Raw genomic sequence first — 24,390 nt, 5'->3', positions numbered from 1 at the left:
AATTGAGTGTTCCTCGCCCCCAATCCAATCATCATATTTTCTTATATTTAGAACGGTTTTTATCCTTCCTTTGCTTAAAAAAAAAATAAAATAAAACAAAAAACCTTCAGTGTCTCCTTGTTGCATATCATGTAAATTTTAAGTTTTCTGCTTGACATTCAAGGCATTCCATAATCAGGGGTCATTCAACCTTTTCAGTCTAATCTCATGCTATTCCTGAAAAATGCTCTAAGCTCTACCAAATGAGCTTACTCAGTCATCTAAATGTGCCCGGCTTTCACTTCCCCAGGTCCAGGCCTCGGCCCACACTATTTCTTCTGCCTAGAATGTTCTTCCTATGCCCTTCACCTATTGAATTCCCTTCCATCCTTTAAAATCCAAACTTTATCTTCTCCATAAATACTTACTTGATCCACCTGATGAATAAAGACTTTCCACCCACAACTTCAATCTAACACTTTGCTTCCACCTTCACAGTGTCCTTAATGAATATTATTTTATATCATAATTTTATGTATTTGTGTCTATCTCCCTATTTGAATGGAGGTGCTATGAAGCCAATGGCTATGTCTCACCTGAACCTTGTATGAGCCCAAGCACCCTACACAGTGCCCTGTATACAGTAGGGCTTTAATAGGTGTTTGCTAAAATTGCAGTTACCAATTGTTGGAAGAGTATTACAGTGGAATGGGAACTGGATTTGAAGTCAGAGGACTTGTGTTGGAACCTTAACTCCAATTTACTACCTAGATAACCTTTTAGACATTAACTAAATTTCTCTGGCAGGGACCTAGGCTCCATCATTTTCAAAAAGAGATACTTAAAGATCCCTTAAGATCCCTTCTACCACCTCCTAACCCACACTCATTACTTGGAGCCAAAATGCTTTGTCATCACAATGAGAGTGCTTGTGTTAGGCGATGACATCATTTGTATGTATAGACTGTGATTTGGTTACAACTGAGGTGTAGTTCATTTCGTTATGATGACATGACATCTATATAAACCCATGGAGAACTTAGGTGCATTTTGCATATCTGAACATCGTCACATCACCCAATCACCTCAAATACAGCCATCTTTCTCTTTTCTCCCCAACTATTTATCTCTCCAATAAACTGAATATTTCCATCTCTCTTTGTGTTAATCTTTTCCCTTCATAGAAAATGAACAAAATGCAATTGTTGAGATGGTAGAAGACCACAAAAAAATAAAAGGCTGACAAAATAGAGAACCAGAGGCTCCATGTTTCATCATAACTAAATAGATATAATTATGTGTACATATATTAGATATACTTAGAGAATATAATATACATACACATATATATGGGAGAAGGGGGGACAGTAACTCTACTATAGACATATTAGGGTAAAAGTTGAACTGGAATATGAGTCAATTTAAACTTTTCAGTTAAAAGAAAAAAATCTTGAGTTTTAACCTGTATTTATTAATGAAGGTCAGCTTTCATCATATAACTTCTTCCAACAGCCACAGCCATTTGGCAGAGAAGCTCCTTTACCCTGCTGCTAATATGGGAATCATGTATTTAGAGCTCAAAGTGGTCTTAAAGGTTGTCGGGTCTAATTTCCTTCTTCTAAATGGTAGCATTCCCTTCCCCCTCCCCAGAATACTCCTTCAATTTGCTGTTGCAGTGGCAGGCTGGGTTCCCTTGGGTTCTCGGGGCAATGCTGTGGATCTATACTTCTGACATAGTTCATCAATTCCCTTAAATGTGATTCCCATTAATGATCAACCAGTAGTAGCTCTTAGCAAAGACTAAGGTGGCAGAGCAATAAAGCTAGGGCATTCTGCTACAAATACACACAGGATACTCAGGAAATATGAGCTCAGACTTAGAAGGCACAGGTAGTGGGATACATGTGTGACAATGACAAGTAACTCCTTGCATTAACAGGACCTGTTCTTTTCCCCTTTGCAGAGCCCATGTGCTGCTCCACTCTCCCCTCCCTGCTCTTAGATGTAGCATCTTTGCTGGGTGGCTTGCTCAATTGGTTTTCCATAATCAGCTACTCTCTATATCCAGCTCTCTTCTTGTTTTCCAGGGGTCTTGTTTCCCAAAGCAGTTTTCTTCCCTAAGTGATTGCCTTTCTTACATGTGTCTGTCTGAGGTATGTGCCTCTGTTTCCCTTAAGTGTGCCTCAAACTCTCTCAAACTGACAAGGGTTTTTTTTCATTTTAATCTTTTTTTTTAAAAAAAAAAAAGAGAATTTCCAAATACACAGAAAAAAAGAGGATTCTATTTGGAAACTGCAAATCTCAATTTCATACAATATGCTTTTTAAAAAAAAAAAGTACAGGTTTTACATGTTACTTTCAAAACTGTCCTCATTTGCACTTCCTTCAGAATTTCTCTGTTCTCTCTTGCACATTTTTTAAAAAGGCTCAATGACACCTCTTTGTTGGCATCATCATTACTGCTATTAGCCCTCCTTCTATTTCTTCATCCCCTCCTATCCCTCCTCCATCATCCTAGAGAAAGAAAAAGGAGGGAGGGGAGTCTTCATCACAAATAAGCCTAGCCAAGCAAAACTAATCCACACAATGATCATGTCCACAAAAAAGTGTCTCTGTACCTTGTGTTCATCATTTCCGTGCTAGGAGGGAGGTAACGTACTCCATCATAGGTCCTCTGGAGTCAGGGCTGCACACTGCTTTGATTATATCTATTGTCTTTTAAATTAGTTTTTCTTTACAATATTGTTGTCTTTGTTTTAATTATTCTCCTGGTTCTGCAATCTTCCCTATATCAGTTCATAATATGCAGGATTCTCCAAAACCGTGTCTTTCATCATTTCTTACAACACAATAATATTCCATTACATTATTATACCACGATTTGTTCAGCCATTCACCAACACTCTAAGAGTCTTATGTCTTTCTTTCTCCTCTTCCAAGTCCCCTTTCAGGATCAAGACCCTCCCTTAGATTTCAGTTCTTTCCTCCCCATCCCTTTTCCATCTTCCTTAAGAGTCAGGAAACTTCCTGTTTTGCTCTTTCAACACACATCCCTCCCTATATCTCTTTGTTTCTCTGTTGAGTCTGATATACTTCCACACCCATCTCCATGTGTATTCCACCCTCCTTTGTCCACTTCAGATAAGAATGAGGTTCATCTGATGCCTACCTCTTTCTCCACATTTGTATATCTTTCTTCTCACATATCTCAATTATGAGAAGTAGCCAATTGTACCCACTTTCTACACTGGGGTGTTCCTCCTTTTATCCTCCTTACTCTTTCTCTTCTCAAAACCCTCAGAACTGAACCAGTGTATCCCCAGTACCTTAGTTTTTAATTTTAAAACTCCCTCAATACCTTCTGAAGATATTAAGGTCCTCATTGCGGGGAAAGATTATCACACAGTTGGGGGAATTATCATATTATCATAATATCAATGAATTATACAGTTCCTTCCAATTGCTCAAATAAATTTACTTTTCTAGGTGTTCCTGGACTCTTGTATTTTCATTTTGATATCCCTACCCAGCACTGATCTTTTCATCAGAAATGCTCTAGAGTCGTCCATTCCATTCAAGCTCCATCATTTATTTATTTATTTATTTATTTTTGCCTTCTGTAACACTGCATGCCAAGATTTCCTCTGGATTTTTAATAGAAGCTGCCAGGTCTCGATGATGCTGATCCTGACTGTGGTTCCCTAGTACTTGAACTGCTTCTTTCTGGACGCTGACAATACTTTTTTTCTTTGATATGGGAGATGATGAGTTAATTCTTTATCTTTGCTTTCTGGTCCTACTAGATCTGGGACATTTGCATTTATGATTTCTTGAAATAGAGTATGCAGGCTTTTTTTCTTATTATGGATTTCAGGGAATTCTGTGATTATTAAAATTCTTTCCTTGATTCCTTTTCCAGGTCAGTTTTTTTTTATATCTTACATTTATATCTTACATTTTTTTCTATTTTTTTGGAAATCTTTAAATTTGGTTATGTGTTTTTTTTCTATTTCATGAAGTCATTAATTTTTGTTTGATCTATTTTAGTTTTCAGGGATTCTATTTCTTGCATAAAGTTTTACTTTTTTCTTCTAATCTTATTCTTCTAATTCTTTCTTCCAAGACTTTTTTTATCCTGCTTAATTTAGGCATTTATGTAGTCCTTGTGGAAAATCTGGTTTTTCCCTTTGAGTTTCCATTTGTAATTTTAAACTGAGTTAGATTTGCAACATTTTTTATACTGGTCAGTGTTTTTCTTTGATTTACTTTCCAACTTTAGTCCTTAATTTGGACCTTTATCCCAGGAAAAGGCTCTGTTCCTTGCTGTAAAAAATTTTGGGTGGTGCAATTAGTCCAACGTGGTCTCACTATGGGTCCCCCGAGTTCTTGTGCTGACCTTCTAGGTTAGACCCCCTCTGAATCTCTGAGAGTTTTGGAGCTGGATCTTCAGGGCCCTCTCTGGTGTCTTGGGACAGAGTGCTAAGAACCTCAGAGCACCTAGTCCTAGGTAGTTCCAGTTGCTGTCATTCCTCAAGGCTTCCAAGGTCCCCACCCTGGAACTTTCAGACAACCTTGAGACTTTCTCAGGGGAGCCTTTGCATACAGAGCCCTGTAAACTACCCAGCTCCGATCAAGCTGGTTGGCTTTGCTGGAGAGGACCCCTTTTCTTTCACCATGGGACTTCTGCCTAACTTTTTGTGCAGTTCTGGAGTAGAAGAAGCCACTGTGTATAGTTCCTTATTAGATTTCGGATCATTATTTCATCTCACGAGAACTTTAGGGTTTTGCTGGAATAGGTGGAAAGTAGAAGGCCTACATTCTGTTCAGAGAGCATCTTGGCAGGAAGTCAAAATGAACTTTTGAATGGATGAATGGAGTGTTTTCCTCTCTCCTTCAAGGTGCCATGACCAATGGACCAGGACTGAGGAGAGCAACTATTGATTTTTCTATCCAGCATGCACATTCTTCTCATGGATAGTGCATGAATAGAGAATAGACCTTCTTCCCCTAGATGCTCAAGTAGCCTTAGAATTTCAAGAACAGAGTAGGGAGGACAACTGGTTGCCTAACCCCCTCAGTAGGGGAACGATTCTGTGTTAGGCAGGGGTGTGTAAAGGATTTAGTCAGAGAATCTCAGTTCATGAGTTACAATGACAGAATCTGGACAACCCACTTAAACTTCACTGGGCCTCAGTTTCCACATCTGTATATATGGGAGTAGTTTATTTCCTGGCAGTTCAGTTAAGATAATAACATCCCTTTCCTCCCAGCCCCTTCTCACTTTCCTGGGTCTTCTCCCTTGAACTCCCAGAGCACAACTATTTAAAGCCTCCAGGGGGGCATGGCTAATTGCTACAATGTCTCCTGTCCACTTCTTCTGCCATTTGGATAAAACTGCTGAGAATGGGCTGGTAGGGGGAAGGGCTGATTCTGTCTGATAGATGGTGCGTATGTCAATGCCAATTTGTTTTATCCTTAAAAGGCTATCTTATATGTGCTAAAAATAGCACATAACAGTTATTTGCTTGGTTTTATTTTGATGACCATCATATTTACCACTCCTTTTGCTAAAATGAAAAAGGTGCTTCCTTCCTCCCCCTCTCTGATGATGTAATCTCCTTTGTCATAATATTCCTGTGGGGATGAGAAAAAGAAAAGTATTAGTAAAGAGGAGTATTTTAGGGAAGAGCTGAAATAGCATTTCTAATCTTTTTGAAATACTGACTACATAAGCTACCAACTCTCTGTTCATTGTGGGTTTCAAACCTTTCATCCATCACAGTCACAGGCCTTGGAAAAATAAAGAGTCATAGCCAGTTCTGGGCCTCTTTTATTGCCTTCCTCATAGAGATCATCTCTGGAACTTTGATGAAGAGACAGACCCAGGATGTGAAGGGAACAAGAACCTAGTTCTAGTCATTCCAGGTCACTTCACATTTCTAAATCATAGCTATGTTTTTCCCTAAAGACAAAAAGAAGTAAAATCATTTCTAATGGACTAAACCAGCTCAAATAATAAAAGTGCAGACCAGAAGAAAGTGAACAATACTTAATAAACAACATAGTCTATCTCTCAAGAGATAGGGGCTTTCTGGGTGACACAAGTCTGACTTCCTGAAAGGCAACAGCAGAGGGACTATCCAGAGGACTAAGAGTCTTCAGAATTCTCTCCAGGGGAATGTCTAGACAACAGGGCAGAGGGGAAAATAAGAGCTTCTCTCCAACTGCTCCTCAAGAAATGTCAGAGTGATACAAAACATATTTTATGTTTATAGTGCTTTTTTTCTTGCTAGTGTGACTAAACCAATATATCTAAAGCAAAACTCTGTTTGGTAGAAAGAATAAGAATTGGCTCTTTTTTTTCCTATGCTTTGTCTCTTTAATTTGAGCTTGTCTCATAAATTCATAAAGCTGTAATAGGTCATTTATTTTAAAATGACATAGTTAACAATCTTAATTTCTTCCCTATCCTATTATCTAAACCATATTCTTATATTTTTGGTAGAAAGTAATTGGAACTGACTTATTCCATACATTCAGTGTCTTACTTTAATTTAATCTTATTTGAAATATTCATAAAGCAGGGAGGGGTTATTTATCTAAAAAGCATATGATTAACAAGCTTAATTTAATTCCTTATTTCTTCCTATATGCTTTAAAAAGGGATGCAAAGCGAACTGCCCTATTTGCCTAAACATCTGTCTAAGCGGTATCTACCAATTTAAAACCTATTTATACTGATAGAATCATGGCTGTAGTTTCCCTAGAGATATTCTTGAGCCTTTGGAAAGCCTGCTGCCATTGACAGTTCATTCCTAGTCACTACTTACATAGCCATTGAACATTAGTGCTGAAAGAGACCTTAGAAGATCATTCAGGGAAAGCCACTCATTTCACTCTCAAGTTCTAGACTGTGCCCCCAAACTTTTGTGTGGATCAATGATAGCTAGGCCTCAAAGGAACTACTTAACCTTTGGTGAAATCTGCATTCTTATTAGACTTTCCTTCCAATACTAGGTGGAACTACCCAGGGAAGGAAGTTTCCTGTATTTAGGTTAAGTAAATGACATGGATAGTGAAAATGGAAAGCTACTATCATGAGAATTTAGTATGTATTCTAACTTTTTTAAAATTAAAAAAAATCTGCAATGAATTTGAATAAAGAGGCAGTTTGTGGCAAGTTCTGAACACATGTGTGAGCTACCCAAATTTCTGACCCTTAAGTGGCTCATTCTATAAGGTCTGCAACTAGTAAAATTTATGAGAAACATTAAGAGATGTTCCCCTCTCCCAACCTCTGTACCTCTTGCTTCATTAAAGGTCCAAATTGCCAGTGCTTATAACAAAGAGTTAGGTAACTTTGTTATCAATATCTGTTTGTAGCTCAGAAATGGGCAATCAAATCACATGTTTACTTGGGACAGGGTTTGAGGAATGGGTCTCAGAGACGCTTCCATTCCTCTGTTCTGCATGGCCCAATTGGCCAGGTGTGTTGTTGATGAATAATTATCATTATCATTAAAAGATTTTTTAATTTCATTCTGAATTGTAAAGTACTTTATCATTTTCGTTAGCAAATTTTCATAATAAACCAATGACATACATTAATATTATTCCTAACTTCATTCTCCATCTAAAAACAGAGAAGCTTCAGGAATAGTTCCATAAGATCAACACATGGTTAGTTCTATTCATGCCACCATTTTGGGGGTCTTAAAGAGCAAGTTTAGATCACACACTTAGTGACAGGATATTCTGACCCACCATGGGCAGCTAGGTGGTGCTGTGAATAGAATGCCAGGCCTGGAATCAGGAAGACTCATCTTTATGAGTTCAAATCTGGCCTCAGACACTTACTAGCTGTGCGATCCATGGCAAGTCACTTAACCTTGTCCACCTCTCTTTTCTCATCTATAAAATGAATTGGAGAAGAAAATGGCAAAGCACTCCTGTCTCCTTGCCAAGAAAACCCCAAAAGGGGTTTATGAAGAGTTGGATACACCTGAAGCAACCGAACAACAACACTCTGACCCCCATGCACATAAAATAATGTCACACACATAACAAAAGTGCTTTCCTCAAGACTGCACAGCCAGAAGTGGATGCAGCTGGCCCTGGAACTCAACAAGACAGCCAGCCATACTATTCTAAAATAGCTAAGTGATTGCTTCTTGATAGCATTAGACAATTGAACTGCAACTGGTAAATACCAGACTGCTTTCAGAGCTCAATGGACTCCATTAGTCCATTGTCAATTACTTTTGCCCTTGAGAATTTTCATTCTGTAACATTTCATTTTGGATGCCAAATACAAACATAAAGCCTTTTCTGAATTATTTTGATAGCTAAGGACATGTAAAAAGAGACATTGTAATAGTTTAATATAAAATACAAGATGAGACTTTTAAACTTGTAAAATTTGTAAATTATCCCTAGATTTGAGTTCTGATGTACACATTCTGTAAGTACTTCCTGTAACTCTTATAAAGATGTTTATATAACCATTTAATTTTAATGATACAAAAATTCAATATTTGCTGTCAGCATATAATTCTCTAGCAAATCTCCTTTAGAAATACCATATTAAAAACAGATTTCCTTCTCTAAAGGAAAATATAGATCTTTTTTAGTTGGGAGGGGAACACACTAAAATTAGGATGAATTATTAATTGGTAACATCTGTGAAAAGTCTCAGGAGACAAGTGGCAAGCAGCCCTTTCCAAAGTGACTTTCAGAACAGAAACCTCTGGGGGGGTCCAAGGTCAGGAACTATATCATCATGGCACATCCTTGATAAACTGCTAGATGGTTTTCATGAATTGTGAACAAAAACATTAATGGCGTCACAGGTGCTTAAGGATAAAGTAGTCTCCATTCACTTCTCAAGAGATATTATTCTGTATTATCTTTTGGGATTGAAAAAGACATAAACCTATCAACAATCAACATTGCAGGGATTTTTTCTCCACTGAGAATAGTCTTCTAAAAAGTTTCAAGGCTAGATGTGATTTCAATTACTACTGTAATCCATCTCCAATAAATTCAGTGAGCATTTTAGTTTTCATTATGATTAATCACAAAAAAAGGTAAAGGAAAGTTAAAGTATCTAACTTTCTAACCTTGACATCTGAAAACATACAAATATAATGGAATAAAAATTAAGGTATATGTCATAAATGTATTATTTTAAGAAAAATTAACAAGTTTTGGAATAAAATCAACCATCTGAGCTTTTCTGAACATATTCCAATAAGGCCCTTTTCTAAGGTGTTAAAATTAAAAGTATAACATCTGTGGGTATTTTCTTTTTTTACAAAAAGTCCATTTTCAAAGACTGAAAGTAAAAACGGCATTATATTAAAGTACACTTATATATACTGATTTTTCTTCACTTTATTATAAGAAATATTCATCATGCACTTTTGCTATCTTAGTTTCATTTCACTGATAGTTATCCATTATGCCAACTCTAAAAGAAATTAAGATACTCTTCAAATTCAAAATTCTTGTATTATAGATTTCATTGCTGTGAATATCCTGTCCACTGAGGGAGACTGAAACTCTTCTACACTCTAGTAAGGTTTCATGAGTTCTGTGGATAAAAAGATCCATCACTTGAGGACTAACCTACTGGAGATGAGTCTCCCCAAACTTAGCTAGCCTAACCTTTCGATAACAGACACATAGTTGGTTGCAAAGACCATTCTCATAGCCTTCCCAGTTTGGTAGGGCCTCCTAGACAGAATTTAAAATTAACTGTCATAGTCTTTCAGATCACAAGTCACATTCATAAAGGGTCATCACAGTAGGATGTTGGAAGAGGATTTTGATATTAATCTCAGAAAATTAAATTTCTCTTTATGTTAATAGTTTAGTTAATGAAATATTCAAAAAAGCTAAAGCAATGTTGGCAATAAAAATGCAAACAATTTTTTAAAATATTTGGAAACTAGTCAACTAAACCTTTTCCAATCCCTAAATTGATATAAATATTTTTACTTTAGGAAAACTATTTCTTACTGTTAGTTAATGATCTACTTGTTTTGAACAATATTTAATACAACAAAATTCCAGTTTGACAATAGAATCTAGAGACTATGCTGAAGATCCTTTAAATGGAATTTAGCCTAGAAACAAAGTTCTTTTAAAGTGAGGAAAGAATGATTATCTCAGTTGCATATGATCTAGCACAATGCCCAAATTCTTAAATAAAGATTTATGTTGAATTCTAAATGCTCTTACCACTTCCAAGCAGTCAATGATCTTGGTTAGTTTATCTTCAGGTAAATTCTTCAGCAAACACACACTGCCAAAGGAAAAAAAAACTTTCATTTAATTTCTTTTTTTCCACTAACAATTCATGCATTTTCATATCTATATTTTGATATAACTTACATATATACATTTAATTTTACAAAAACAAGACTTTAAGTTGTAAAGCATATAAACTGAGAGTTTTAAGGGTTAATTTTCAAGTAAATATATGATGTAAATAATTGAGGAGAGGATGGGAGGGGGAGAAGCTGCCAATCCCTATCTATTCCAAGAAAACCAGAGAAGTAAAATGAACTATTAAAGACTTTGAAACTGTCTAATTGAACCTTCAAATACCTTTTCATCATTATTCATGTACACATCTCATCTCCTCTGCTCTACAGTAAAGTCCATGAGGAAAGAGCCCATGTTTTCTTAGACTTTGAATTCTCATAGCAATTACCATGGAGCCCTGAATATAATAAGAATTCAATAAGCATTTCTGAAATGAATGGATGGATAGAAAAATAAATAAATTTAACATTTTGTGTGTTAAAAATGCATAGCAGTCAGAATTATCTTCCCCTTTCATCCCAGCAACTTTTCTAACTATCCTATTAACTCTTTAAAGAGACAAACTACATCCAGAAGGGGAAAAGACTCTAGTTTGTCTGTAATTAAGTCAAGATCAGGGCCTGGGAGATAAGAAAATTCAGGGCTTGAAAACTGTTAGCCATACTATATCATCCTTTAAAATCATGAGTGGCCAGAGGCATGCAAAAGGCATAACAATAATAACAATGAAAATAATTAGCAGCAGCAGCAGCTAGATGCTGCAGTAGATAGTTCAGGGCTTAAAGTCAAGGAAGAACTGAGTTCAAATCTAGTCTCATACACTCACTGGCTGTGTGACCCCCAGGCAAATCACTTAACTTCTGTCTGCCTCAGTTTCCTCCCCTGTAAAATGGGGATAATAATAGCACCTACCTTCCAGGGTTGCTGTGAAGATCAGATTAGTTAATATTTGTAAAGCACTTAGCGTAGTGCCTAGAACATAACGGGCCTCAACAAATGCTTTTTTCCCTTGTAATTATAATAAAAATAATTATACACCTTAAATAAAATGCAATAGCAAAACTTAATGTTCCAGCAAACAATGACATTTTGACCAATTAGTCGAAGTTTCACATCCTCACCTATGACAAGAGACATTTCCACAATACATAATTTAAAGTTTTTTCTTTTAAATAAGGAAAATGGGCAAGACTTTTAGAATCTATAACAATCCTAATAGCACCAATGACATTTTCTTAAAATTGACACCATGGTGGGGGGGCATGCTACATCAAAAATAAAAACAGTGGAAACGGTGACTTCGTACCAAAAACATTCCCTCAAAACACATTCCTTGAAAAATACAAAGAGCTAACTGTATATTGCAAACAAAACCAAGATATATTTAAGTGAAACATTTTTAATGAAATGTAATGAGGAAAAAAATGTAATGAGGGAGCTTGTTTTATAGTCCCCCAAAGATCAATGAGCTATGGTTATTAAGGCCTTTCCTCAGTACTAATTTAGCATCCATTAAGTCTGTAAATGATCTTTCCTGGGAATCACAGGAGAACAAAGATTTCAAGGAAAGAATTTTCCAAAAAAGGCCCAGATAGACCATCTTAACTATTTGTACTAGGCACCAATTAACTCTTTGGACTTCTTGTCCCTGTGGCTGAGTATATTGGCTTCCAAACAAGGTCTTGGATAAAGTTTGTTGTTTGTTGGGGTTTTTCCCCTAGTAGAATACTCCTTAAGATACTGCCAACCATGACCATATATATCAAATTTGTTGGGTGTTGGGGGAAGGATGAGGAGGGAGAGTATCATATTAACTCCGAATGTTTTAAAATCTTCAGACCTTTAGCATATCTAACTTATGCTTTCCACTTGAGTTAGTCTCCCTAGGGCTATCTACTGGCGGGAGTATAGAACCCCAGAATTTCAGAGTGGGGAGGGGATTCAGGTTACATCCAACCCAACTCATAAGAGAAAAGGAATCCCCACCATATTTTATTTTATAAACTCTGCCCAAAAGCCTCCAATGAATATATCTAAAACCAAGGATGAGCATTATATCAAATGAAGATATATTTTAAAATAAGATTTTTAAATTTTGCTTCTTTACATAAGCAAAGATGTCCATTATCATCATTACTCTTTGATAAAGGACTAGAAATGTTTGATTTAGCAATAAGAGAGAGGAAAAATTGAGAGAATAAGTATAGGCACAGAGGAAAACAAAATTATTGCCTTTTGCAGATATGATGGTTTGCCTAAAGAAGCCCAGAGAATTAACTAAAAATTAATTGAAACAATAATTTAAGCAAAGTCACAGGATACAAAATAAACCCACATGAATCATCAACATTTCTGTTTACTACCAATTAAATCCAGCAGGAAGAGAAAGAATATAAAATTCCATTAACACCAAAGCAGCTAAAATTAGAAGAGAAAACAGGTATATGGAGTAAATGTATTTGAAGTAAGTTTCTGATTTTTAAGACATTAGTCTTTCCCCAAGTGATAAATGGTTAAGAAATATGAACAGGTGGTTTTCAGAATTAGAAATCCAAGCTATCAAAAGCCATATGAAAAAATGCTTTAAATCGCTAATAATTAGAGAAATTCAAATTAAAACAACTCTGAAGTTCCATCTCATACCTATCAAATTGGCAAATTTTAAAAAGGAAATTAACAAATCTGGAGGGGCTAAAAAGCAATTGGAACTAAGCCCCCAAAGTTACTAAATTGTGCATACCCTAAAGGGGTATGTTATATTATCACTTGGTCTATATCCCCAAAGAAATCGAAGAGAGAGGATAGAAAAATTTGTAGTAGTTCCTTTGGTGATGGCGTCAAATTAGACATTAAGCAGGTGCTCACTGACTGGGGGATGACTGAACAATTATGGTATCTGAATTAATGAAATACTGTTGTGCCACAAAAAATAGTGAAAGAGATTTTTTTAATATAAACTAGGGAAGACTTGTATGAACTTATGCAGAGTGAAGTCAGCAGAACTAGGTGACCAATTAATACTTTAAAAACATCCCCATAAATACAGATAACTTTAAAAGACTTAAGAACTCTCTGATCCATGCCATGACAAATCATGATGCCAAAGGACCAGTGATGAGAATGCCACTCACCTCCTGAAAGAGAACTGTTATATTCAAGATGTAGAATGAAACATGCATTTTTTTCAATGGCCAATATGGGAATTTGCTTTGCTTGATTTTACATATTTGTTACAAGGTTTTTGTATTGCTTTTCCCCACTGGGGAGTTTGGGGGTGAAGGATGGGGATATATTAAAGAGGAAAAAAAGTTATTTAATATATTAATAAATTTTATTAGCAGCAGCTAGGTGGCTTAGTGGATAGAGCACTTGCCCTGGAGTCAGGAGGACCTAAGGTCAAATTTGGCCTCAGCCACTTACTATCTGTGTGACCCAGGACAAGTCACTTTACAACCCAATTACCTCCCCCTAAATTAAGTTAAATTAAAAATTATAAAAACATTCACTTTTGCTACAACTTGTTTCACTTTTTGACAGCTGTAATTATTAAGAAGTTCTTTGGAGCGTTTGGGATTTTTTGTTGTTGTTTTGGTTTTTTTCAGACATCCAGATTAAATGTGCCACTGAAACTTCTATGCACCCACTGCTTATGTTTCTGTTCTCTGGACCGAAAAGAACAAGCCTAATAACTTTTTCCACACAGAAACCCTTCAAATCCTACAGGGTCAAAGATTTAGAAGTAAATGGAACCTTAGAAGTCATTGAGGAAACTCAGGAAATTAAGGGATTTGGCCAGTCATACACAGCCAGTAAATAAAGATTCAAAGCAGGAACAGAACCCAAGAGTCTCTAAACCCAGTTCCATTCAATAAATCTTAGTCTTCTCCAAGCTATACATTCTCAGTTCTTTCAGCTACCTCTTCCACAGCACAGATTCAAGGCCCTTCACCAGGCTTATTTCCCTCCTCCGGAAGCTCTCCTCTTCTGTTTAAAATGTAGTGCCCAGGACTGAATACAATGCTACCATGGTGGTCTGAGCAGGGCCCAGTTTTAAGGGACTTTCACCTCCTTAGTCCTGGAAGCTCTGTCTCAATACATCACAAGACTGGGATTTTATTTTGGGTTCTTTTCACACTTCCGACTCCTATAGAGCCATGTGGTGGAGTGGAAAGAGCCCTGAACTCGGACCTGAGTTCAAATCTTTGCTCAGTTGTTTCCCCAATGCCAGTTCCCTGGGCCTCAGTTTCTCATCTGTAAAATGAGAGGATTAGGTTAGGTGACCTCTACGGTCCCTAATTCCCTTATGGTTCTACGATGATAAAATATTTATTATTGCTACTGCTTGTTCCTCTGTACATGGCCATCTTTCCGGAAACTCCTTGAGGGCAGTCTGTGTGGTGTTTCACTTTGTATCAGCAGCATCCGGTACAGTGCCTGGCTTGATAAGTGCTTATTAACTGACTGATTGATTTGTTCATTATTCCCATTATTCCCACAATTATTCCCACAATTACCATGATTACCACCCAGTTCGATTGGGTTCAATCAAGCAATTCTGATATTAAAAATGTGATAACTCACGATGCCCTACTAATTAGTAATTCCCCGTAGAAATTTACAGAGGCACAAAAATGACGTTGAAAAAAATAATATTACCTTTACTATAAATGATATCATTATAAAACTGACTAAAGTTCCTTTAATATACAAAATAACTAAATTGTTAGGCAATAGAAAAATCTGTACATAATAAGCACTGATAAATTTTTGAAAAAAAATGATACTTCATGATTGTGATCCCTTCTAATAGAAAATCTTACTTTAGAATATGGAGCTGTGAGGAAAAATCCCCGGATTTGATTTAAATTCCAGCATGGCCATTTATCATGTGACCATGATCTAGTCATTTAACCTCTGTGGGGCTCCATTTCTTAATTTATAAAAAGAGTGAGCTAGAACTGTCCTCTCACTTCCTTCCAGTTCTAAATCTATGATTCTGTGATCTCAGCTTCCATGCTGAAAGAGCCCACAAAAATACCAACCAATTATAAAGTATGTTTTTTTTTAAAAAAAAGGGAAACTTTATCCTTTTGATAATTCCAGATATTAAAATCTAGACTTGGCTAAATGGTTAAACAGAAATTTTGATGATTTTCTCACAAACTGATGATCCGTTAGCGATCATCAGAAAAGTGATCCATTTCTCATAAGCAGATTCTTTTCATTTACTTTTTCCTACAGCAACGGCTACTTTTGTGGCAAGCTAATCTTATTAAAATAATAGGAATTTAAAAGAAGCTATGTTTGTAAAATTTTAATTCATCTCTAAAAGAAACAGACAAATTAAAAAAATAAAAGAAATGAAGAATTCAGATAGAGATTTGGGTTCCAGGCCAGAAGGCTCAATTAAAGGTAATGTCATCTTCATCTCACAAGATCCTCTGTAGCGGGGCTGAAATTTAGTTATTATATTTTATGGGAAAGTCTGGCGGTTTTTACTTCAAGCTGATGATGTCTTTTTCCTTTTAGTCTAGTAACATCAGAACGCTTGGAATGAGTATTATCAGAAAAGTAAAATGCTTTTGCTATCAGTGAAATGTTGTGGGCCAGTCACAAGTTTTTGCAGGCTTCTAATAACCATTATCATATGTATTTTTTTAAGACCTAACATATCTATTAGGGAGTAGGATCTTCTGTTAAAAGTCCCAGGATGTTACTCTTACCTCCTAAGGAACTGTCTGTACTGTTCATCTCGAGCCTGAGCGGTTCTTCTCATAATATTCTGGAATACTTCTCTATCTAGCGCCCATGTCTTCACATTGGAGACAGCTACAGGAAAAAGAAAGAAAAAATGTTATTTGATCACTTTAATCATCAAAACTTTTAAGAAAACCACAGAAATTCTTGATGTAGCCAGTCATGCACTGGTCTCCTCATCCGAAGGGTTCTCCACCTGCGTGAGTCCCCATGAGATCACACTTTGGGGGCCCACTCTTACCCAGGCGCATCAAATACCCCCACTGGGCTTGGTTTAGTCACTCCAAGCTGCTCGCCCCCTAGCAGACTAAAGTTCTCAGAGATAGACCACCACCACAAAGTCGCATTTAGACACACTCAGGGTCCTAAGGATAAACACACCTCTACAATACCACTAGTTCTCAAGCCCCCAATTTGGACAGCTGGACACAGTGCTAGGCATGGAGTCAGGAAGGCTTGAGTTCAAATTTGACCTCAGGCACTTACTAGCTGTGAGACTCAGTTTCCTCAGCTGTAAAAAAGGGATAATAATAGCACCTACCCCATAAATGCCATTGTAAGGATCAAATGAGATAACATTTGTAAAATACTTAGCATAGACCTTGACATAGAGTAGGCATTTAATAAATGCTTTTTCCTTTCCCTTTTTTTCTCCTCCCTCTCAAAAAGAATCCAATGCGTTCCCTATCTACAAAACCAATCACTCAAAATAATGCCAAAATAATGGAGCTTAAGTGTAACTATTTACTTAATAAAAAGACAAAAGGAATAATAATAGTGGAAAATATGTTTTAAAAATTATATAAATAACAAAAAACATATGCACTCAATTGCTATGAAGAAAATTGGACAAATTACAGGAACCTGGCAAGGAAACCCACAAGGGAGGAAAACTCACAACTCTAGATGGCAGGCTTCAATGTGATTGGTCCATTCGGGATCATCTGCACCACATAGAGCTGCTCCCTGCTTGTCTACTGATCCTTCCTGCTCTTCAGCTGATAAATCCTCTTCACTTCTCTATTCAAACATAGCCCTAACATTTAAATTAATTATCATCTTTAAAAAGGCAACTAGGAACTGTTAGCTCTTAGTGAGAAGAGCAATTGTCTGTAAGCCAACGAAGTACAAGTCACTTAACCCTGTTTGCCTCAGTTTCCTCATCTATAGAATGAGCTGGATAATGAAATGGCAAACCACTGCAGTATCTCTGCCAAGAAAACCCCAAACGGGGTCACGAAGAGCTGGCCACAACTTAAAAATGACTGAATAACTGAAGGAACTGTTTGCTCTCATTGAGAAATAGCAGTTTTCCTGAAGGCAAAGTGCAAAGCTCGTCCGGCTCACCATCCCTAGGCTATACAGACCAGACCAACATGATGTTGCCCAATCACAATGCAGCTCACACCAACACAGCTCTTATTCACCTTGGTACCAAAGCCCTTTTCTGCTTTTTCCTTTTGAAACCAGAGATGGCAGAAAACCAAAACTTAGGGGGAAAAAAGCACCTTTTTCCAACTCTAGGTGGTGCTCAAGAGCAATACCTCTCCAAGGATGAGTCAATTTCCTCTGCAGCCAATCAGGAACAAGGCAGCAGAAGCACTGTCACAGCTGACTGCTTCTAACACCCTCTACTCCCACAAGGCAGCTACTTAGCCCCCCTGCCATGACTCTCTCTCTTCTTCTCAGCTTCCTTCCTCTTCCTCCCCTGCTGTGGCTGCTATGAGACATTCAGGGGCTCAAAGGAGAGTCTACAGTCTCTCAGGGACTCACCTTTCACTGAAAAAGTCACAACTCCCCAAATTTGTCCTATGAAATCCACAGTCCTTTTGTAAATCATCCCCCGGCTTCTAAATGTTTATATAATTTTTCATTGTTTCAATTTTGCCCTCTTTATTCATCAAACATGTATATGCTAATTAGCTGAACTACCCACAATGTTTGTAGCTCTTGAGTACTCTCACTGGTACCATGGTAACAAAGTACTCTCTCAATGGTACCATGAAACTGAGTTTCTTAGCAATCCCATTTATCTAGTTTTTAATAAATAAAAAAATCTTTGTCTCTTTATAACATTTAAATACTCCCCCAGAAGCGAGGTATTCACACTACCTTGTTGTAAAGAAATCTAAGTTCCCAAGTCTATATTACAGATCATTTTCTCTCCAAAACTGTCCAACTTCCATCTGAATATTAACACATATATATGTCTATGTATTCATATATGTGGTATACACATTGCTAATATAGTATTATAGACACATATACATACACATGTGTATGTCCACATATTAGCAATGTACATATCTGTATATATATACATATATTAGCATTGTATATATGTACATATGTGTAGGTGTATATATACTCACATATATTAGCAGTGCATATTAAAACAAAGTGTTAAATATCAAAATGTTCATAACAGTAGTAATATCTTATATCCTTTGACAATTAATATAAATCTCTTCCCTTGCATAAAGTCATTTTTCTGCCCTTATATTATTGCTATAACCAGTCTCACCCCGGGACCCTTCCAAATCCTATACTGACCACCATGTGGAAGCAAGGACTCATCACCACCTGCGCCACCCTCAATTTGCCCTGTCTATACCTTGTTTGGATTCAGTTGTTTGTATGTTGCCCCCCCACCCCTGCATTTGACCGTGGACTCCTTTAGAGCAAAGACTGTTTTCTGTCTTTCTTTGTATTCCCCAGCATTTAGCACAGTGCCTGGCATATAGTAGGTACTTAACTTAAATACTTGCTGACTGACCTGCCTGACATGGGCCACCAGTTCCTGACCATAGACATTCCTTAGAGGGACAATCCTCGGGGAGATAAATTACTAAACATTAAAGGGAGCATTAGCATAGAGCTGATCCAGCTGACATCTGTCTGCATCCAACAATGTGTGTGAATATGTTTGTCTGACTAATCTTTCTGCCTCTGGTTCAGGTAAGAGTGAAGTTCATTTAATGCTCACTCCAACAACCCTTTCTTCCATGTTTGTAAACTCAAGTTCCATCCTCCTTTTCCTTCTTTCTAAACTCATGTGTATGCCTTTCACCCTTCCTTCCTTTGCTCTTCTGAAAGTCCTCAGAACAGGACCAGTCCACCCACCCCTCCAGGACTTCAATTTTTCTTATTTAGTGCCCCCAATATCCTTTGGTTCAGAACCCCAAGGTTCTGAAGATATACTTGTTTCTTCTCACCCTCTACCATCATACAACTCTTTCCCAATTACTCATATACACTTATTTTTCTAAGTTTCTCTGGACTCCTATATTTGCATTCCAAAGTTCCATTCATCTTTCGACTTTTCATCGGAAATGTTTGAAAGTCTTCTATTCCATTAAAGATCCATTTTTCCATGTAAGATTATACTCAACTTTGCCAAGTAAGTTATTCTTGGTTGTAAATCTACATTTTTTGCCTTTGAGAATATCATATTTCAAGCTCTTCACTCTTTCATGGTGGTGAATGTCAGATCTTATGTGGTCCTGACTGTGATTTCTTAATACTTGAGCTGCTTCTTTCTGGATGCTTGCAATATATTTTCTTTAAAGTGGAGGCTCTGGATTTGGGCTATATCTTCCTAGAAGTTTTCAATTTATTTCTTTCAGGAGGTGATCAGTAGAATTTTTTCTTAATTTCCCCCTATAGTTCTAACAGATCCGGGAAGTTTTCATATAATTCTTTGAAATAAAGCAGCCAAGCCTATTTTTAAATCATAGTTTTTGAATAGTCCAATGATTCTTAAATTACCTCTCCTTGGCCTGTTCTTCAAGTCAGTTTTTTTCAATATCAAGTATCTTAATATATTCTTCTATTTTTAATCCTTTGATTTTGTTCTAATATTTCTTGCAATCTCATGGAGCCACTGATTTCTGTATTTTAGGGAGTTCATTATTGGCCAAGTTTTACCACTTTCTATTCTAAGCTATTTATTTCTATCCAAAGTTCTTCCAGAACTTTTATTTTAATTTTTAGCTCTTGCTTCATTTCTTCTAAGTATCCAGGAAAGCCTGTTTTTCCTTTGGAGTCTCTATTTACGGTTGTTAGAGTCACTCTCCTTCTTTTGAGGGATCTCTATATCTGAAGTTATGTTTGATACTGGTCAGTGCTTTTCTTTGATTTGCTCATCTCTCCAGCTGTAGTTCCAGAACTGGGGCTTGGTGCCAGTGCCAGGCTCTGCCATGGCTGTAGATTTAGGTGGGATGGTCAGCCTGTTTGGCCTAGCCCTGGGTCCTTTGGATTATTGCACTGACTCCCCTTCCCAGGGTTAGCTTGAGGTTCATAAAATTAGATATTTATGGTCCTCTCTGGTTTATCAGGACCAAGTACTAGGAATATGTCAGCTGGTATATCTGCACTAGTTTTGGCCACCACCTGCTACTAGTCTCTGGGCCATCCATGGTTCCTACTCTGAACATCCTGTTTACTCCAGGGCCTTCTAAGGCAAAGTCCTTTATTCTTTCTGCCTCCAGATTTAGAGCCTTGGAGACTATATAAATCCCATTTTTGGTTGTGCTGTTTGACATTAACTTTGCTGGAGGAGCAGCCCTTCCAATAACCTGTGGGCTTCCGGCTGATTTTTGTGTGGTACTGGAGTGAAAGAAATCACTTAATGTAAATTCTCACTGGATTTCTTGATCATTATTAGATGTGCTAGTAACTTCAAGGCTTTGTTGCAGAAGATATGTGGGAGCTGAGCAGTCTACTTCCTGCTCCACCAGCCATCCCAAGCAGAAGTCTGAATACAAGATTCCAAAAGGCAAAAGGTATGGACTTACAAACGAGAAAAACTTACCCTGAAAAGCTGAGTATAATCCTCCAAGGGTAGAAATGCATCTTTAATGGAATAGAAGACTTTCAAACATTTATGATGAAAATACCAGAGCTGAGTAGGAACTCTGAAATGCAAACACAACACTTCAAGAGAAACCTAGAAAAGTGAATTTATTTGAACTGCTAGAAAGGACTATATGATGATGCAGTCCTAAAATTTTTATATTGCAGGGATTCTCTACCTGGAATACAACAATGTGGTTTTTTTTTCAAAAATATTTTTATAATTGTATTTTGATATAATTTATTTCCTTTGAATCCTGTGGATTTATTTAATTCACTTAAAAACACTATTCTGAGAAGGGGATCATACACTTCATCAGACTACCAAAATGATGAAATAACACACCCCTCCAAAAACAAAAGAATAAGAAGTCCTATAACGTGAGAAAAAGAAGCAAACGTCATTTCAGAATCTCAGTACTTCCAAAGGATCTTGAGGAAGTTAACTAAGAAAAACTGGGTTTCTGGGAATATACTGGTTCTGTTCCAGGAATTTTAAGTTTTAAAAAGTAGAGAGGATAGAAAGGAATACAGTAGTGTAGAAAGGAGGAAGAAGGGGAAGGAACTTTCTGTAAGAGGGATATATGAGAAGAAGCATATGCAAACATGGAAGAAGGGGTGGTGGACATCAGATAAACTTCACTCACACAGGTTCATAGGTTCTAAAATTCAAGAAAGGAAACTGCAGTAAAACTTAGGGCCTTAAAAATGCCTGTGCACAGAAACACAAGAGTTTTTGGAAGACGAAGAAGAGGAAAAAAGGAAGAAGAAGAAGAAGAAGAAGAAGAAGAAGAAGAAGAAGAAGAAGAAGAAGAAGAAGAAGAAGAAGAAGAAGAAGAAGAAAGAAGAAGAAGAAGAAGAAGAAGAAGAAGAAGAAGAAGAAGAAGAAGAAGAAGAAGAAGAAGAAGAAGAAGAAGAAGAAGAAGGAGGAGGAGGAGGAGGAGGAGGAGGAGGAGGAGGGAGGAGGAGGAGGAGGAGGAGGAGGAGGAGGAGGAGGAGGAGGAGGAGGAGGAGGAGGAGGAGGGGAAGGAGGAGGAGGAGGGGGAGGAGGAGGAGGAGGAGGAGGAGGAGGAGGTGGAGGAGGGGAAGGAGGAGGAGGAGGGGGAGGAGGAGGAGGAGGAGGAGGAGGGGGAGGGGGAAGAAGAGGGGGAGGAGGAGGAAGAAGAGGGGGAGGAGTATAGATCCTAACATAAAGGAGAATACTTGAGATCTTAGATATTGTTGACACTTAGGGTAACCAGACTAATGAATAGAGCATGGCTTTTGAAGGATCTTACATACTAACTGTAGGGAAAAGGAAGGGGAAAAGAAAATAGAAGAAGAGTTTGAGAAAGGGATCAATGGGCTGGCACAAAGGGAGGCTATAGAAATGACAGGGTGCTTCCTTATCTAAACGCCTCTCCTTCTGCCTCTCTCTACCCAAAGCAGAATAGCTAATAATTTCATGAATTGCCTAATGGTGGTGCAGTGGATAGAGCACTGGACCTGGAGTCAGGAAGACTCATCTTCATGAACTGAAATATGGCCTCAGGCACTTATTAGCTGTGTGATCTGGCCAAGTCGCTTAACCTTTTTTGCCTCAGTTTCCTCACTTACAAAATAAGCTAGAGAAGAAAATGGCAAACCACTCCAATATCTTTGCCAAGAAGAGTCAGACATGACTGAAATAACTGAACAACAACAAAGAACAAGGTATGAAATAAGGATTGCTCTTTCTGCTCTTATAAATTCAGCTGAAGTATAACAGATTTTTCTCCAGCCCCTTCTTTTCACTTTGATATTTTTGCCAAAGATTTTTATAAAAGCATAAATGGAAAAAAGAGGAAAAAATAAAATCACAGAGGCCATGGTTACCAAATTTGCAGATGGCGCAAAGCTGAGAGGGACAGCTAAGATACAGGGCAGCTAGGTGGTGGATTGGACACACCTGGAGTCAGGAAAACCCCAATTCTAATCCTTCCTCAGATATTTATTAGACATGTGACTATGAGCAACTCATTTTAATTCTTTAAACCTTAATAAAAATAATAACTTATTATTGTTATTATTAATTTGCCAAGTTTTAAAAATCTTGATTCACTACAACATTGAAATAACTCTAGTGACATAAAATTCAATTGGAAAAATGTAAAATCTTATACATTAGGTAACTTTAATAGTCCAAGAAGGGGTAAGACTACAGTAGTCTGAAAAAGATCTGGGAATTTTAGTGTACTCTGAGCTCAAATTGAGCCAACATTGTTGACATTTTCTCAAAGGAAATTCTTCTTTAGGTAAGGGTTAGACTAAATAGTCACTGATCTTCCTTCTAACTGTGAAATTCTGGAATCATATGAAAAATAGGGAATTGATACAAGATCATGCCCTATTCCCCAGTAGATAAGTGAGCAAAGAACATTAGAGATATATACAAAAATATTCACTGCAATCCCTATTATAGTTTTTAAAAAATGGAAACAAAATTGGCATCCACCAAATGGGAAATTATTGAATAAATCGTGGAATATGAATGAAACAGAATATTATTGAATGATAAGAAATGATGAATATGAGGAGATCAAAGAAATATGGGAAGGTTTACATAGAGAGACTAAATATATATACATATATAGAGAGAAAGTAAAATATTTGTAAAGAATAAATAAATCACAGTCAAGAGAACAATGTGCAGAGAACATACACAATATACAATATCATAATTCAAATGAAAATAACACTAAAAGATATTATTTGTATTAAAGGTAAAAAACAATTCTGACTCCAGAGGACCAATAATGATGCATACTTTCCTTCTCTTGGCAAAGAAGTAGTCAATATAGATGCCAAATGTTGTGTAATATACTATCAGATGTGATTACCGTGATGTTCCTTTGTTTTTAAACAAGAGAAAATTTTATGGAAAGTGTTATTGATCCATAACTATATTGTTAAGATGAAAAAAGCAATATTTTTTAAAAAAAGATCATTTTCCTAGCAAGGTAGAATGGGATATCTTGGAAGGTATTGAGCTTCCTCTCACTTTACGTCTTTAAGCAGAGTCGGTATGATCACTTGTTTTGGGTGTTGTAGTGAGATTTCTTCTTCAGATATGGGTTAGACTAAGCCTATGAGGTCACATACAACACAGAATCTCTGGCATTAGGTCTGTGATTAGGATTCATACTCTCTAAGGTCATATTGGACTCCCTAAGTCATTGGGAAGTAGTTCAGATGGATGCTGTCATACAAAAGGAAACAAGCCTATGGTTAATCCTGATGGTGCATAATTCAGATGAAGATTCTTTAACGTTGAGTCTATATTTTTTGTGATACTTCTTGTGGTACTATTCTATGGTATTTCACCTTCTAATACTCTGTGGACTGGCATCTTGTGATAATATAGATAGGTTTTTCTTTGGAAAAGAATCTTTAACCAGCCTTATAGAAAAGACAAGTGTAGACTGAGAAGAGCAAAAGTAAAGATGGAAATAA

At 37.0% G+C, this 24,390-nt stretch overlaps 1 protein-coding gene across 3 annotated transcripts in view; it reads right to left on the bottom strand.

Annotated features, from left to right (window-relative positions):
* Positions 1-24,390, bottom strand: part of PRKG2 (protein kinase cGMP-dependent 2) — a 123,829-nt gene that overhangs the window by 68,686 nt on the left and 30,753 nt on the right. For all 3 annotated transcript variants that reach the window (XM_036764391.1, XM_036764390.1, XM_036764392.1), the window contains exons 4-6: positions 16,032-16,137; positions 10,222-10,285; positions 5,536-5,613 (exon numbers count right to left, since the gene is read on the bottom strand). In XM_036764391.1, coding sequence (XP_036620286.1) covers positions 5,536-5,613; positions 10,222-10,285; positions 16,032-16,137 — 248 coding nt within the window. The remainder of the gene's footprint in view (positions 1-5,535; positions 5,614-10,221; positions 10,286-16,031; positions 16,138-24,390) is intronic.

The sequence above is a fragment of the Trichosurus vulpecula genome, chromosome 6, assembly GCF_011100635.1.
Source record: "Trichosurus vulpecula isolate mTriVul1 chromosome 6, mTriVul1.pri, whole genome shotgun sequence".
In the NCBI taxonomy this organism is placed as follows: domain Eukaryota; kingdom Metazoa; phylum Chordata; class Mammalia; order Diprotodontia; family Phalangeridae; genus Trichosurus; species Trichosurus vulpecula.
This window is presented reverse-complemented; position numbering and strand designations above follow the sequence as displayed.